The sequence below is a fragment of the Anser cygnoides genome, chromosome 26 (assembly GCF_040182565.1).
Source record: "Anser cygnoides isolate HZ-2024a breed goose chromosome 26, Taihu_goose_T2T_genome, whole genome shotgun sequence".
NCBI classification, from domain to species: Eukaryota; Metazoa; Chordata; class Aves; order Anseriformes; family Anatidae; genus Anser; species Anser cygnoides.
In genome coordinates this window covers 2,311,980-2,326,492 of record NC_089898.1, presented here as the reverse complement: position 1 = coordinate 2,326,492, position 14,513 = coordinate 2,311,980, and the positions used below count along the sequence as shown (strand labels likewise).

Genomic DNA, 14,513 nt, shown 5'->3' with positions numbered 1-14,513 from the left:
GCAAACCTTTGGGTCCTGCCCGTCCTAGCTGCTCGCGTTTCCTTCCCAGCACGGCAGCCCGACAGCACAAACGAACCTGCTCTCGCTCCCACGACAACAAAAGCGCACGCGTTTCCTCTTGGCTGGTCAATCGAAAGCCGTTTTTGCTTGTTGGGTCGCCGAGGTGTGCAGGGTGAATGTTTTAAGTGTGCATTCAAACAGACCGCATGGAAGGAAAGCTCCTTAAAATATCTCGTATCGCTGGAGAGCCGCTGCCAGCTAGCAAGTAGGAGGAAGCAGTCGGCGATGTAGCGCAGGGGGAAGGCTGAGCTCCTGCGCTGCGTGCTCGTGCGAGGTGCCGCGAACCCCTGCTGCAGCTGGAGGAGCTTGTTGCAGGGAATTGCTGCCGGAGCACGGAGGAACGTGTCCTGGGAGCGTACCTAGGGGCACCTCGGAGGATGCAGTGCGGGGGATTGGAGGGCTTGGGAATGGATTGAGGGGTTTTTTTGGGGGGAAAAGTTGTCCTTTCGAGGAGGGGGACTGAGCGAGCGGCTGGTGGGGTCTGGCTGCTGGCCACCGTGGTCCTTAGCACGATGCTGGCAGAGGGGAGGAGATCCTCTCTGCTTTGGGGATATTCGTGCTTCTGGAAGAGGAATCAGGCTCGTCCCCATGAGCGTGGAGCAGCCCAGGGGGTGCGGGAGCCGAGCTCCCGTGTCAGCGCCCGCAACGTTGCCACCTCCCTGCTTTCAAGGCATTCCCGCTGCCGCCGTCAGCTTCCAGCCCGTGTGCTGGAGCGCATCCTCGGAATGGGCTGACGCAGCCGGTGGCAATGTCTTCTGCTCTGAGATGGTCTGGGGGGAAAAAAATAAAATAAAAGACTTGATCTGCTTTGGAAGCGTAGCTCCCCGTACAGCTGATGCTTCTCCAGGTCCGTGCAGGCGTTTCCCGAGGCACGGGCACGGAGCAGGCAGGTCGCTGCCCCCCTGCAATATTTCTGAGCTGATTTCTTTCTGTTCTTCCCACAGGTGGAGAGAGACTTTGAAAGGGAATATGGGAAGCTGCAGCAGTAAGTATGAAGCGTACCGGTAGAACAAGACGAGCAGCATACCTCCCTCTGTGCCCTCTCGTTGCAGCTTCCCAGGAAATGTTAGCCGGTTGTGCTCTTCCTAGCAAATCGTTCCCTGCCCTGTAATTTCTAATTGTTTGGGGTTTCTTCAGTGGCTGGGTGTCCAAAGGTGTCCTAGGACGTCTTTGCAGTGGGGTTGAGGTTTGCAGATTAGGGCAGCTGTGAAGCAGAGGGTGTAAAATTCCCGGGATACTGGAGGCTTACCAAAGAGCCCAACACCTCCGAGGACAGGGATTGTTTTTACCACGCCGACCGTGTCACGTAAGCTCACGGCTATCATCTGGAAGCATTTGGCTTTGCTGCTTGTAAGTAAGCGTAAGGACTTAGGAAAATATGTGGCTTTGAACCAGAGATCACCAAACGAAAAAGGGGGAAAAAGCATCTGACAGTAACCAGAAAAGGTTGGGCAGCACTGAACTTCGCAGAGCCCTGCCTGGATATTTTTAACTCACGACAGAAGCCAGCACATTCAGCACGTAAATGATTTGTTGCATGCATGATGCGCTCCGGTTTGTTTCTTTCCAAGTTTTCAGGCTTTGCCTTGTTCTTCCATCTTTCAGATTGGAAGATCAGACCAAAAAACTTCAGAAGGATATGAAGAAAAGCACAGATGCAGACTTGGGTATGTGACTGTAGGATACATAGACTGTGAACTTGGCCACAGAGAGATGAAGTGACTTTCTCGAGATCACATGAGTAATCTGTGACAAGCCTGGAAAACAAATCTCGATCCCAGTCCCACTCAGTTTTCTTAGTTACAAGGCCATCTGCACGAGGGCTGCCGAGCAGCAACTCAACCAGGGGAGCTGGAAGCGTGTTAGGGGCTGAGGCCGTGCCTCTCGGGCTGTGCCTTGCTGTGTGGCCTTGGACGAGTCGCTTTCTTTCCTTTGCCTCAGTTTCTAGGACTGAAAGCCAGGAGAAATTATTCCGGTTCTCGTGTCGGACAGGCGGGAGGAGCCTGTAGCGTTGAGCAGTGCCCATTTCGATGCTTCGGCTGAAGGCATCTCAACGCCAACTGAAGCCAAAAGAAAAAAAAAAGCCGCGGCAGCTGGGAGAAGTGGATCCAGAGGGTTTTGGTTCCTTAGCCGAGCAGGGCAGCCCGCTGAGGCACAGCGAGGAGCTGTGTTACACACAGCTGGCTTTTCTCAGCGTGTCGTTTCGGGTCGTCCCTGTTTGTCCCGGGCCCCCCCAGCTCCGGGAGCCGAGGCAGATGCAGCAGCATCCAGGTGTGGGCTGGACTGGTCCTGCACATCCCCGGGGAGCTGGGCTGACGGAGGGCTGGAGGAGTGGGCAGGAGCCCCAGCGGGCACCGTGCCAGCAGGAGGGATGGCAAATTCGGGGTTTTCCCGTGGTAGAGGCTCTCGCCTTCATGTATGTGTGCGTGCTCGGCTATTGCCAGGCATAAACGCGAATCCCTGCTCTTGCCCACGCTCTCCCACCCTTCCCAGCACAGCGCTGGGAGAGGCACCGGTATCCAGGAGCCCTTTCCAGGGTGAAAACTGCCCTTTTTGGGGACTCTGGTCATTGTCAGGGATCCATGGTAAGTTTTTCCTTGTGAAGGATTCCCCTCCCCTCCCTTGCAGTGGGCGTTGTTTATATGGAGCATTTCAAGTCCCGGAGGAGCTGTGGGAGGACTTTCTTTTTCCGTTCTGCTACATGGCAGAGTCACAAATGAGCCTTGGCCAGATCCAGTAAGATCTGATTTCTCATTTAAAGGCATGAAATCATGAGTGTAAGGGAAGGTTTTGAACGCAGCCCGAGGAAGGATGGCCGAAGGAAGGGGAGACGAATCCGATGGGGCGCTGCGGACTGCCCAGAGGGGATGCCCTGCTTGCTCAGCTAACATTTAGCCCCCGTGTCCGATGCCTGCGGCAGTGCATCAGCTTTGTTGTGTTCTCCCGGGTGTCTTATTTCTTCCATTGTACCTCTGTGCCGAGGGGGTTGATTATTCACTCAAACCCTCCCTAGCAGGCTGGACCTGGTGGCCGGAGTCTCCTCCGTCTGCCAAAAGAGATTCAGCTGCGAACAAAGCCGATTTCTCCTCCCGTGCAAAACTTTTCCTGCTCAGCCGCTGCAGCAGCGTGCCTGGGAAAAGGGTACGGGCTCTTAGCAGCACTCGGTGCTGTGGCTAGAGATCAATAACCCCCTCTTTCCCAAAAAATAAGTAAATAGGGTCTTAAGGAGCAGAGGATGGGAGGAGAATCTTGAATTGCACACCAAAGCTTGGGAAACGGAGTGCAGGTTCCCCACCGGATCAGTGACATTAAATAAGCAGGGGCATCATCACCCCCTCGGCTGCCTTTTTGGGGCTGTGCAGGTGAGATCAGGGATGTTTTACCCGGAGTTTTGTGTTCATCCTGAGAAACCCCAGCTCCTGGCCCAGCCCCGCTGCTCTCCGCGTCTCCCCTCGCTGCCGCACGCGTTCGGGGAAGGGAAACTCATTTGTCTTCCAGCCGAGGGAGTTCGGCCGTGCTCGACTCCGTCCCATTCTGGCACAAAATCCTTCCTCAGATGTGGTCGCACATATGGATTATAGCCCATCTGTTTCAAGGTTTAAATGCCTAAACCCTTCATGTTGGGGTAATAGACGGTAGCTTTGTTACTCCGCAGTTAGCCTCTCCTTCTGCACCGCGCTGCCCAGCCATTGAGCTTCTGAGCTCCGTATAATTGTGTGTAACCTTTAAATCAGAACGTTTAACCCCCTGATTTATGATCTTAAGCCCCATTATTCAGACGACTTTAACTTTCTCTATCTGAGCTCGTACAGTAGGAGCCCTTCCAGAGCTCCTCTGCAGCACGGCTCAAGCATCTGGCTTTCTGATCTTGAACTGAATAACTTCCAGCAGCAGTGCTGACGAAAGAGAACAAGGTTTTTATTTTTTTAGTAGCCGTGGCTTTTTTTTTTTTTCTTCTTTATTTTGTATCGACGCTTGGCTTTGCGCTCATCTTTTCCCCCTTCCGTACCTTAGTTATTTCGTTGGTCTTTTGTCGAGGCCCTGCCGTGGGGGGGTTTAATTTTTCTTTTCGAAGACCAGATGGGTAGGAGGACGGATTTGTCTGATGGAGAGCGAGCAAAAGGGCTCGGCAGGGCAGGAACCGAAGCCCTTCAGACTGACCTGGCCTTTCTGGATTTCCTGGTGGCAGTCTCGGGGTCTGAAGGGACTTCGGTCTTTGCATTTTCCTCTTGCTTTTGGAGTCGGTTTCCACGGGCAGAAAAATGAGGCTCATTGAGGGAAAGTGCTTAGCAAGCTTGTGTCTCTGCTGCTTGGTGTAGTGCCTATTTTGAGAGGAAAAGAGAGAAACCTCGTCTTCCAGTCCTGTCAGTCTGGTCCTTTTCCACCGGCACTAAATCCACTTCAGATATATATTTTTGTAAAGCTGTTTGAAAGACTTAATGGACTGTGATTTTTGTCGTTGTGGAAGAGCTGTAGTGAGCCCGAGAGTGACACTTAATAGTCTGTCAAGAAAAGACACAAAAAAAAAATCTACATTTTGTTTTTTTTTTAAAGAGAACAGCGGTTTTGTTAGTCTGGTATTATTTCTGGCAGCATCACAAGCTGTGCATCAAAGCGGTGCAGGCTTAACTTATATAAAAACAGTTCTTGGGGTGTTTACATGAACGAATGGCTGGTTTTTTCCCTTCTCATCCCTCGCCCGGTGCTGAATGTCCCCCAGGAAGGTTGCACTGACCCCCCCCTTGGGTACAGAGGTCCCCGAATCCGTCCCGTCGCAGGGTTTGGGCTGAGTTCCCCGGGGATGCGCGCGGGTGTGCAGCTCCCGGCCGCTCAGACCTGTCCCTCTCCGCTTCCCTTCGCACGCCCCCCCCCCGGCCCCGTCCACGCTCAGCCATGTCCAAGTCGGCCGTGAAAATCTCTTCGGACCTGCTGTCCAACCCCCTGTGCGAGCAGGAGCCCGGCTTCCTGGAGATGGTCACGGCCTTCGACACGGCGATGAAGAGGATGGACTCCTTCAACCAGGAGAAGGTGAGGGTGGCTTTGGGGGGGGCAGGGGGTGCTCGGGGGTAGCTCCGTCCCTTCCAGCCACATCCTCCTTCCCTCTTTGTCCTCACCTCCGAGGTGTTTCCCCCATCAAACTCTCCACGCACGCTTTTTCTGACGCTGGTTGTGCCGGGGGTTTTAGCGCGCGGGGGAAAGATTGCTCGTTTTTGGTTAAAGGGCACCGTGGTGCCGCTCATCCCGCGGCAGGCGCCGTGCAAATGCTTTTCCGACGAGCCTGGCGTGTAATCATCCCTCTTGCTTCCAACAGGTGAATCAGATCCAAAAGACGGTCATAGAGCCTTTGAAAAAGTAAGTACCGGCCTCGTCTCGGGTGTTTGTCACAGCCGTGCCCCTTTTTAAAGCTGCTTACGCCGCCGTGACAAACCGGCGTCCCCTTGGTGGCAAAGGCGGAGAGCTCGTGTCCTGGTCTGCCAAATTGATTTATCCGTACTTTAAAGAACACCTGGGATGAGTGATTATGACTGCATTGGATCATCCAGAGGTGTGCTGGTTGCTTCCAACATTTCTTTCCGGTTAAAAAAAGACAAAATTGTGAGCGGGCAGCGGGCAGGGGCGGTGCGGTCCGGCCCGGCGCTGCGGGCACCGAGCGCTTGCGTGTTTTGAGGAGCTCCTTTCCTGCGCAGGTTTTCTAAATAAAAAGTGTAGAGGCACGGAAACGTTTTTAGTTTGCTTTAAGGGAAAGCTACTCCGTGTTTTTGTAGCATATCCGCGCAAAAGGAAAAAGTCATCGTAGTGCCATGCAGGCAGTGGGCAGGTGGGGAGTAGGGACAGGAAACCAGGTGGCGTTTCCCGGTCCCCAGCTGATAACTGATGAAGGGTTGGGATACCCAAGACCCTGGAAAAGCTCCTCGCAGCCCTCTGCACGATGCTTTACATGCTTCAGAAACTGCAGAGATGTAGGGACCCCCCTATCTGGAGGAGCATGGTCCTTGTGCCCCGGGGCTGGGGACTGCAGGGCTTTGGGGCTTGGGGCTTGGGGGTTTTGGGGCTGAGGGCTGCAGGGATTTAGGGCTGGGGACTGCAGGGCTTTGGGGCTGCAGGGCTTTGGGACTGGGGGCTTTGGGACTGGGCGCTGCAGGGCTTTGGGGATGGAGGCTGCCTGGCTTTGGGGATGGGGCTGCAAGGCTTTGGGGCTGGGGGCTGCAGGGCTTTGGGGATGGGGGCTTCAGGGCTTTGGGGCTGGGCGCTGCAGGTCTTTGGGGATGGAGGCTGCCTGGCTTTAGGGATGGGGCTGCAAGGCTTTGGGGCTGGAGGCTGCAGGGCTTTGGGGCTGGGGGCTTTGGGGATGGGGCTGCAAGGCTTTGGGGCTGGAGGCTGCCTGGCTTTGGGGATGGGACTGGAAGGCTATGGGGCTGGGGGCTGCAGGGCTTTGGGGCTGGGGGCTGCAGGGCTTTGGGGATGGGGCTGCAAGGCTTTGGGGCTGGGGGCTGCAGGGCTTTGGGGATGGGGCTGCAAGGCTTTGGGGCTGGGAGCTGCAGGGCTTTGGGGCTGGGGCTGCAGGGGCTGGGGGCTGCAGGGCTTTGGGGCTGGGGGCTGCAGGGCTTTGGGGCTGCAGGGATTTAGGGCTTTGGGGCTCCCCCAGGCAATATATCTGCAGCCAGGCTCAGTGCCGGAGCCAGACCCCTCTCCAAACCGTGCCCATCCACAGCTCGCATCGCTCGGAACTACAACCTTAGCGGGGCGTGTGAGCTGAAGGTGCTGACACCGTTGCTCCGGGAGCAGGTTTCCCCATTTTCCCCTTTTCCTCCCCGCCGCCAGAAGTTAACTTCAGCCGCGCGGTGCGTCACGGCTCGGTCGCGCCTCGGCCCCGCAGGAGTTTTGTCACCGAGGTGACAAAAAATGGGGTTGTTGACAAAAAAATTCACCTCTGCCTGCCCGATTGCCAGCGGTGCTGGCAGCCCTGAGCGGTGTCGGTGTCGCAGACTGTCCCCCCCCAAACATTTTAGGGTCCCTGCCACCGCTGCGCCAAACATCTCCTGAAACCCGGAGCTTTGCTGCTTTTGTTAGGGGAGCGGAGCAGGCGAGCGAAAATAAAATAAAATGACTTTAATATGACAGTAAGTGTTGCAAATTGCTGAATAACAATTTTAGTTTAGCTTTGACACGGGGTGTTTTTTCGTGTGTGGTTTTTTTTTCTTCTTCTTTTTTTCTTAAAGTTGTTGTTTCTGCCCAAATCTGAAAGTAAAAATCATCGCGTACCGCTCCGCGCGTGAGGTTACGCCGCGCTGCTGTTCGGGGGATGTTCGGTGACTCAAGCATCGCCCCGGTCGCCTGTCAACGGCCAGAAATTCGTGGTTATTTAGGGAAAAAACATGAAGAAAGGAAGGAAAAAAAACCACAGGCTTTTGCTGTGGAATTGTGTTGCTTATTATCTAGATTGTCCTCATGAAAGATACATTAACTTCTTCTTCCAGCATTCTGTTAAAATTGGAAGAAGGGCTCGTGCGTCTGAAATCTTCCCTTTTTTTTTTATTTTCTTTTCCTCCGACTCGTGGTGAAAGGAACGAGAATACCTTTCTTTTTTTTTTTTCCTGCGAACCTCGCCTTGCGTTTTAAACCCTGGCCAAGCTTCGGCTCGAGGTGACGAAGCCGTTCCTACGTCGCCGCTGTCGTTCGGCTTGGGGCGGAGGCGCGGGAGGGGCAAGACCCCTTTGGAGGCATCCGTGCGGGATCACGGCGTGTTATTCCTGCCCTAGGGAAACACCGGGGAAATTCTGGAGCCTCGCAGGACACGGGGCTGGTTGGCCCGAGCGCGGCACGGTGCTTGGCGGGGAGGTTTCCTTGCACAAGGCGAAGCGCTCAGGTCGCCTTTTCTCAGCCCCGTCCTTGGTTAAATGGACACGAGGGTGTTTACTTCAAGGCCCTGGCTCCTTCCCAGTCCTGGCGATTCTCTCCAACTTCCTAAATTTCCATTGGACTCGACTGCGGTGGGTTTTTTTGTTGTTTTTTTTTTTCCCTTCCTGCCCTTTGGCACCTGCGAGCGGTTGCTGCGTGCTCTTAAATGGCTCCCGCCCCAACTACTCCTGCAGAGGCTGCGCCTCGGTGCCGAACAAAAAACGAACAAAAATTGTTCCCTTCCCTCCCTCTTTGTGACTCCAGCAGCATAGGTACGTGCGAGGACGAGCCAGGAACATTTCTGAGGAGCCCAAGGGTCCTTTCAGAGGCTGACGAGGTGCAGGAGAGAAACACGAAGCTTGCGCCTCCCCTTGTCCTGCTGCCGGAGAAAGCCCGGCGGCGTTTCGGGGATAAGAGTCTGGGATTAATGCAAGCTGCCTCGGGGAGCTCTGCTTGCCAGCTAGGTAGGGCTTCCCCGCTCCGAGACGGCTCTCCCCAGCCTCTCCCAAACTGGCTTTGACCTAGAAACGGGCTCAGCTCCGACAGCTGCGCTTTGTTACGGCTTCACTGGTGGTCTTCTACGGTTTATTAGCCAAAGACACAGATAAGTATAAGCCAAGCAATTAGCGGCGCTGGTAACAGGCTGTAATCGGAGGCACATGTGCAGTGCAGGCTCCGCTCGGTTGTCCGGGGACGGTAGGTTTGGGGGAAATATATTACATTAAACCACGTAGAAGAAAGCAGCAGTGGATTTAAGGGGGGCTCGGGCTGGGAAAGGGGAGCTGGGGGAGGTCAGGAGGGCTCCGCTCCCCTCCTGCACCCAAATTCACGCCAGATCAGCATTTTTGGGGCACGGCAAGAGGAAAGCAGCTGGGTCTTCGCTTCCCTCTCCCCGTTTCCAGCGAGGTGCGTCGGGGCCGGTGCCAGACCGCGCGCCGTCACCTCGGTGTCCCTTCTGGCGTGCCGGTGGCTGAGGAAGGAAGCGGCTTAGCGGAGCCAGGTGGTTTGGAGATTCGCAGCCTTTAATGCCTTTCGCGTTCGGAGCCGCTTTTCATCCCGCAGCCTCTCGGTTTAACCAGCTCCGTCCGTCTGAGCGGCGGCCGCCGTGTCACCCTGGTGCCACCGTCCCCTCGGCTCGCGGCATCGTCCCCGTCCCCATCCCCCTGCCGCAGCAATTCACTTAAAGCCAGATACAGGTCCTAAAACCCAACATTTAGCACCCAAATCCCATGTGGGGAGCAAAAACCACCCCGAGGGGAGCGGCCAAGCCCCGCTGCCCCCCCCAGGCCGTGCACACACAAGGGTCTGGGGGGCTTCTCACCCCCCCCGCTCGCCCTGAGCCCTCGCCCTGCACATCCTCCCCTGGCAGCAGCGGCGCTCACCGGCCGCGAGGAGCCCCAGGGGTGCCGGGGACCGGAAAAGGAAAAGCGGCTTTCGTGTCCTTACGGGCCCCTAATGAGGATTTCACGCACAAAGCTAGCCACACGGCTGCCCGGCACCCCCCCCCCCCCCCCCCCCGGCCCGCGGCTCTTAGCCTAAATCCCCAGCCCTCTCGGGGTATTTTTATTTTCATCTTATTTTATTTGATTTTTATTTTTTTTTTTCTGGTGCTCCTCGCTCTGGCTCGGAAGGGCTGGTTTTCATTTCCCCTTCCTGGTGGGCAGACGGGCCCACGACGGACGCGTGGGCACGGGCTGAGGCATGGCAGGCATCCCCCAGCATAGCCCGCATGCTTCGGCCTCGCGCTGAGCCTTCCTCGTGCCTCCCCGGACCTCCTCCTCCTCCTCCTCCATCACTCCTGCGTCTCCACAGCTCTTTGTCCCCCCATACCCGGTGCTGCCCCTGCACGATTGCTTTTACTTTTATTTTCCAAGCCCCTGTCCCTACGATAGCGCCGCAGGGATGGGCGCGCGTGCGTGCCAGCCTGGTCACGCTTGGGGCACTTGCAAAACGGGGAGGAAAAATACATTTTAGCATCATTTTTCCCTGCGCCTCGAGCCCTTTTCTTAATTTTAATGCTCCAAATGTTGGCTGAGGTCAGTGTCAGGGGGAAGCCGCGTGCCCAGACCCGGCGAGCCTGGGCCCAGGCGGGTGCCCGGCGCTGGCAGCGGGCTCATCCTGCTCCTCCGGCACCCCAGCAGACGAACGCCAGAGGGGGAAATTTCCAATTTTCGAGCAGGAGACCCGGCGGCAGGGCTGGCGAGCTAACGAAGGCGGCAGCGGTGGGATCCTGACGGCGCTTTGAGCCCCCGTGGCAGCTCCCTGCCCCTTAATTACGGCAGGCTGGAGCGGAGACGAGGTGGCAACGGTATTTATAATTCAGAGAGTCGGGTGATTTATTATTTTTTTTCCTAAGAAGAATAAAAATTAAATTATTTTTTCAGGGCTAAACCGTCATCCTAAGAGGAGCTCACCGGCACGTTTCCCCCTGTCCCCTGGCGGGCAGCGGGGGGGCAGTGATTTGGATTTCCTTTTTGTTATCCCCTCATATCTCCCCTCACCTGCTCCTCCTAAGCTGCCTGCGCCGTAATCCGCTGCCTAAAAAGTGACAAGGAGCAGCGGCAGCTTATTCTGCAAGCCGCTTTCGTGGCCGGGGCCCTAATGCCCCGTGCTGCTGCTGTTTTACCTCCGCTCCCGCGCTGCTTTCGGCACCGTACCCAGCACGTTTCCTCGGAGCCACCTCCAATCTTCACTTTTTTTTGTGTTAAAAAGGGGGGGCACGGAGCAAGAGGCTGGGGTCTGGGCATGTTTTCGGCTGTCAGAACCGCTCGCCTGGTGTAAAAGCAGGGCCTGGGTGGCACGTCCAGGGGATGGTGTTGGGCTTGTCGGTGAATACCGACACCTGGGGGGCTTTCCATCCCTCTGTCGGCACGTTTTGCAGCGGGAAGAATCCTCCTTCTCCTTGCTCCACGTGCAGGGGATGGGTGAAACGACCAGGATTTGCTTTTGAGGCTTCCCTTGGCTTGCTAAAATGCGGCTCCTGCCGCTGGGGTCGGTGTTTTGAGCTCGTTTCCGTTCCCTTTGCTTTTTGGCGGTCGCTCCCCCTCGAGGGCTCGCCACCCCTCGTCCCTTTTCTTCGAGCCCGGCTGCCGGGGTTAAAACGCTGAATTGGGAAAAGATTTGGGATGCTCACGGGGTTGTTGGGGCAGGGACTGGGAGGCAGGGGGATGTGCTTGGAGCTGTTGGGGGCTTTTTTGGCTGCCAGGCTTTCCACCAGGAGGGTTTGCAATTAACACGCGGGATGTTTGTGCGGCCGCTCGGCCGTTCGTTACGTCCTGGGACTAACTTGGCAGGCGCGGGGATCTTCCTATCGCCCGCCGCTTGTGTTTACCACCCCTGGCACTTGGCTTGAGATCGCGTTTCTCTATGCGGCTCCCTCCTGTAAAAGGGGGAAAAAAACCCGGGCAGGGCTTCAAAATGGCAAAGAAAGCCAATTCTCCCCGACCTTCGGGTGAATCTCAGTGCTCACGGGCTAACGGGGAGATCATCCGGAGGGACTGAATTCCTTCGAGGGGCAGCCTCGTCTCGCTGCGGGTCGGGCCGGTGGAGCAGGACGCTTCCGTGCCTGAGCTGATCTAAATCGCATGAAAATGAAGCCAGGTGGCTCAGCGACCCGCTGCGAGCATCTCCGGCACGGGACGAGCTCACCGAGGTGTCCGGGGAGGGTCAAGGGGGGGCTCAGGCTCCTCCTGCTCCTGCCAGGGAGAAGGAAAACCTTGCCGAGACACGGCCGGAGATGTCACCAGCCAAGCCGGCACCCGACGGGGTTTCAATGGTTTTTATTCAGCCCCACGACTTGGTGGTTAGGGGCCGAGGAGCTGGCACGGTGCGTCGCGCTCACGGCTGCTTACAGGGCTGAACACCCCCCTCCCTCTGAAAAGCAGAAATAATCTGTGCATTAAAAGGCCTTGGGAGACAGTATCTGCTGTGCCTACACGGTACCAGCCTCGATCTGCGGCTTCAGCAGCGATTTTTATTTTTTTAAAGCACCAACGGAGTACGGTGGCCTCCCGTTACGGGCCGCAAAATCTCACCGAGTCGATGCTAGGGACTAAAAAGGGGAAAAAAAAAATGATCGAGTTGATGTTAGGGACAAAAAAGGGAGAAAAAAATGATCGAGTTGATGCTAGGGACAAGAAAACGATCCAGCCTTTTTGGCTTTAAAACCAGATTTAACTTCAAAGCGCGTGGAAAGTATGCCGCCGATGGTCTCCTGCGTTCTCCCTTGCTGCTTTTCGGAGCCAAAGGCTTTGCTCTTGCCCTGCGGTACGGGGTTTGTCGGATGTAAAAGGGCTGCACGCTAATTCTCCGCTCCTCTCGGTGCCTCTTTTCATGTGTGAGCACCGGGGAAGTGCCGAGCGGGACGGGAGAAAGCTCTCAAAAGACGGGAAAAACGCAGTTTAAATCCAGCACATGGTGCTGACACGATGCTTGGCAGCCCCGGAGGTGGCTTTTGGTGCTCTGCCACCCCACAAGCTGGTGACGGGACCGTTCCCGGCCCCGTGCCCGACTTCTCCTGCCCCACACATCGCGGGGGAGCAGCTGGGCTTGTGGGGTCGAGGCCACCCCGTCAGCACCGGGGAGACAGCCGGTGGTTCAAGGTTCTTTGCCCCGTGTCGGGGACGTAACCCAGAACTCAAGACGTGGCCCTGTGGTCTGATGGCACTGCCCGTCCCCGTTCCCAGCTCGTTAATAATCGGGATTATTTCTGCAGGAGCTGCAACCGGGAGCTGCTGACGTTACGGTCTCGCTGCTGGCACGGAGCGCGTGCGCCTTTGTGCCGTGTCCGCCTCGAAATCGGGGCACCCCGACCCCTCCCTCGGTGCAGCCCCTTGTTCCCGTGCCACGTCCCTCATCCACCCAGCCCTTTCGGGGCACGTTTTGGGGGCACCGTGCGGAAAAAAGAGGAGGAATTTTCGCCGCAGCCCGTGGGGACGGTGAGCCCGGCGCTCGGAGCCCTGCGCAGCCGGGGACCCGGTGGGAGCCCCCGCAGGCTGCTGGCGTCCCGCTGTAACGGCGCGGGAGGTTTACCATAAAAAGCAATGTCAGGGCAGCAGCATCTGACACTCGGGGGGCCAGCTGGATGGCAGGGTGACGCCCGGCCGGCGTCCCGCTCCCTGATGACTTTTTCAGGTTGCACGGGGCCGTAATTCAGCTCCCCAGCTGCGCCTCCCGTGATGGACACGGCTGGCGGAGCCCGCGGCGGGTGGCACCGTCGTTCCCGCTGCCGGGACGGGGGGGCTGCCCCAGCGGGTGGTCGTCTGGAGACCGCTGTCCCCGTGGGGTGTCCTCGGGAGGGTGCCCCGGGGAGGTTGGGGGCGCTCTCGGGGGTGTTCGGGAGCGGCAGCCGGGTGGTGGCTTTGGGGTTTTGCTCGGAGTGGGGACGCCAGCGGGTGAGCGCGTGGCAGCGTGGGTGTCCTCAGCCACCGGGGCCTCGTCCAAACGAGGAATAATTAAACCCCAACCTGCTAAAGCTCGGGGACAAAAGGCTCCGGCTCTGTGCACGGTGGCAGGGCAGGGCGGCACCTTCGGGGTGAGCACGGGGAGATGAGGTTTTCACGGCACCGGCCTCGCCGTGCGCTGCCGCGGACGCCCGGGGCTGGAATTTGGGAGCGAAGCTCCGGGTCCTGCCCTCCCCTCACCCAGAGCTGCTGCCTGCCTCTGCTGCCGCGCTCCGAAATATTCCCTCGTCCTCGCCGTCGGATATTCCCGTTCCCTCGATTTGTGACACGTTTTAATAATAGGAAGCTTCCCCTGGCCTGGCGCGTTGTTGGCTGCCGCCAGTCCTTCGGTTTGGGGTGCGGAGCGCTTCTCCAGCCGTGCCGTACGGGAGACGGGGATTTGGGGTGAGGGATTGCCCCAAAAAGCTGGGGAACGGGGCCGGCAGCTGTAGCCGTGACTTATTTTTCCTGCTCCCTTCACCTTTGGGTGGCTCGGCAAAGCCCAGGGCGGAGCGAGCCCCACTCACGGCACGTGCAGGTGCTTGGGTTTTATTTCTCAGGGCTCGAGCAGGATTTTTTTGGGGGCTGGGATTGATCCCGAGAGCTGATCCTTGAGAAGGGGACCGCGGCCGACGGGCAGAGGCAGGGCACCACGCAGGGACGTTCCTGAACACTTCGGTGCCGCTCCCGTGCCTGCTTTTTGCTTTTCGAAGCCAAATATTGGGGAAAAAAAAACACATTAGCTAGCTACGCACGCACAAGGAAATGGGGAAAAAGTGTTATTTTTTTTTTTCCTCTTTGCTTTGCTCGCCCGAATTAACAGCATTGTTCTCCGGGGCAGCTTCCGTCCCCGTCCCAGATAAGGCAGCTTTCCCTGTTCTTGAACACGGCAGCTGGGAGAGAGGGGGAAAGCCGTTAAAAATAAAGAATTGATGGTAAAACCAGAAGGGCTGGCAGGCAAGCCCAGAAGCAGGTTGGGACCTTCAGAGCGCTTTTACCAGGCTTCCCAAAACGGGCTAGATTTTCATAATAATTGTTCAAAAACACCCCCCGAAACTCGTGGATGGACCCTAACAAAAACCCCAAAACCTTGGCAAGGACTCACAAATCACG

The 14,513-nt window shown here is 57.0% G+C and overlaps 1 protein-coding gene across 8 annotated transcripts in view; it reads left to right on the top strand.

Moving 5' to 3' along the window:
- BIN3 (bridging integrator 3) overlaps positions 1-14,513 on the top strand; it is a 39,672-nt gene that overhangs the window by 16,611 nt on the left and 8,548 nt on the right. For all 8 annotated transcript variants that reach the window (XM_066983401.1, XM_066983399.1, XM_066983397.1 and 5 more), the window contains 4 exons: positions 1,005-1,045; positions 1,666-1,727; positions 4,952-5,088; positions 5,372-5,412. In XM_066983401.1, coding sequence (XP_066839502.1) covers positions 1,700-1,727; positions 4,952-5,088; positions 5,372-5,412 — 206 coding nt within the window. In that variant the 5' untranslated portion in view covers positions 1,005-1,045; positions 1,666-1,699. The remainder of the gene's footprint in view (positions 1-1,004; positions 1,046-1,665; positions 1,728-4,951; positions 5,089-5,371; positions 5,413-14,513) is intronic.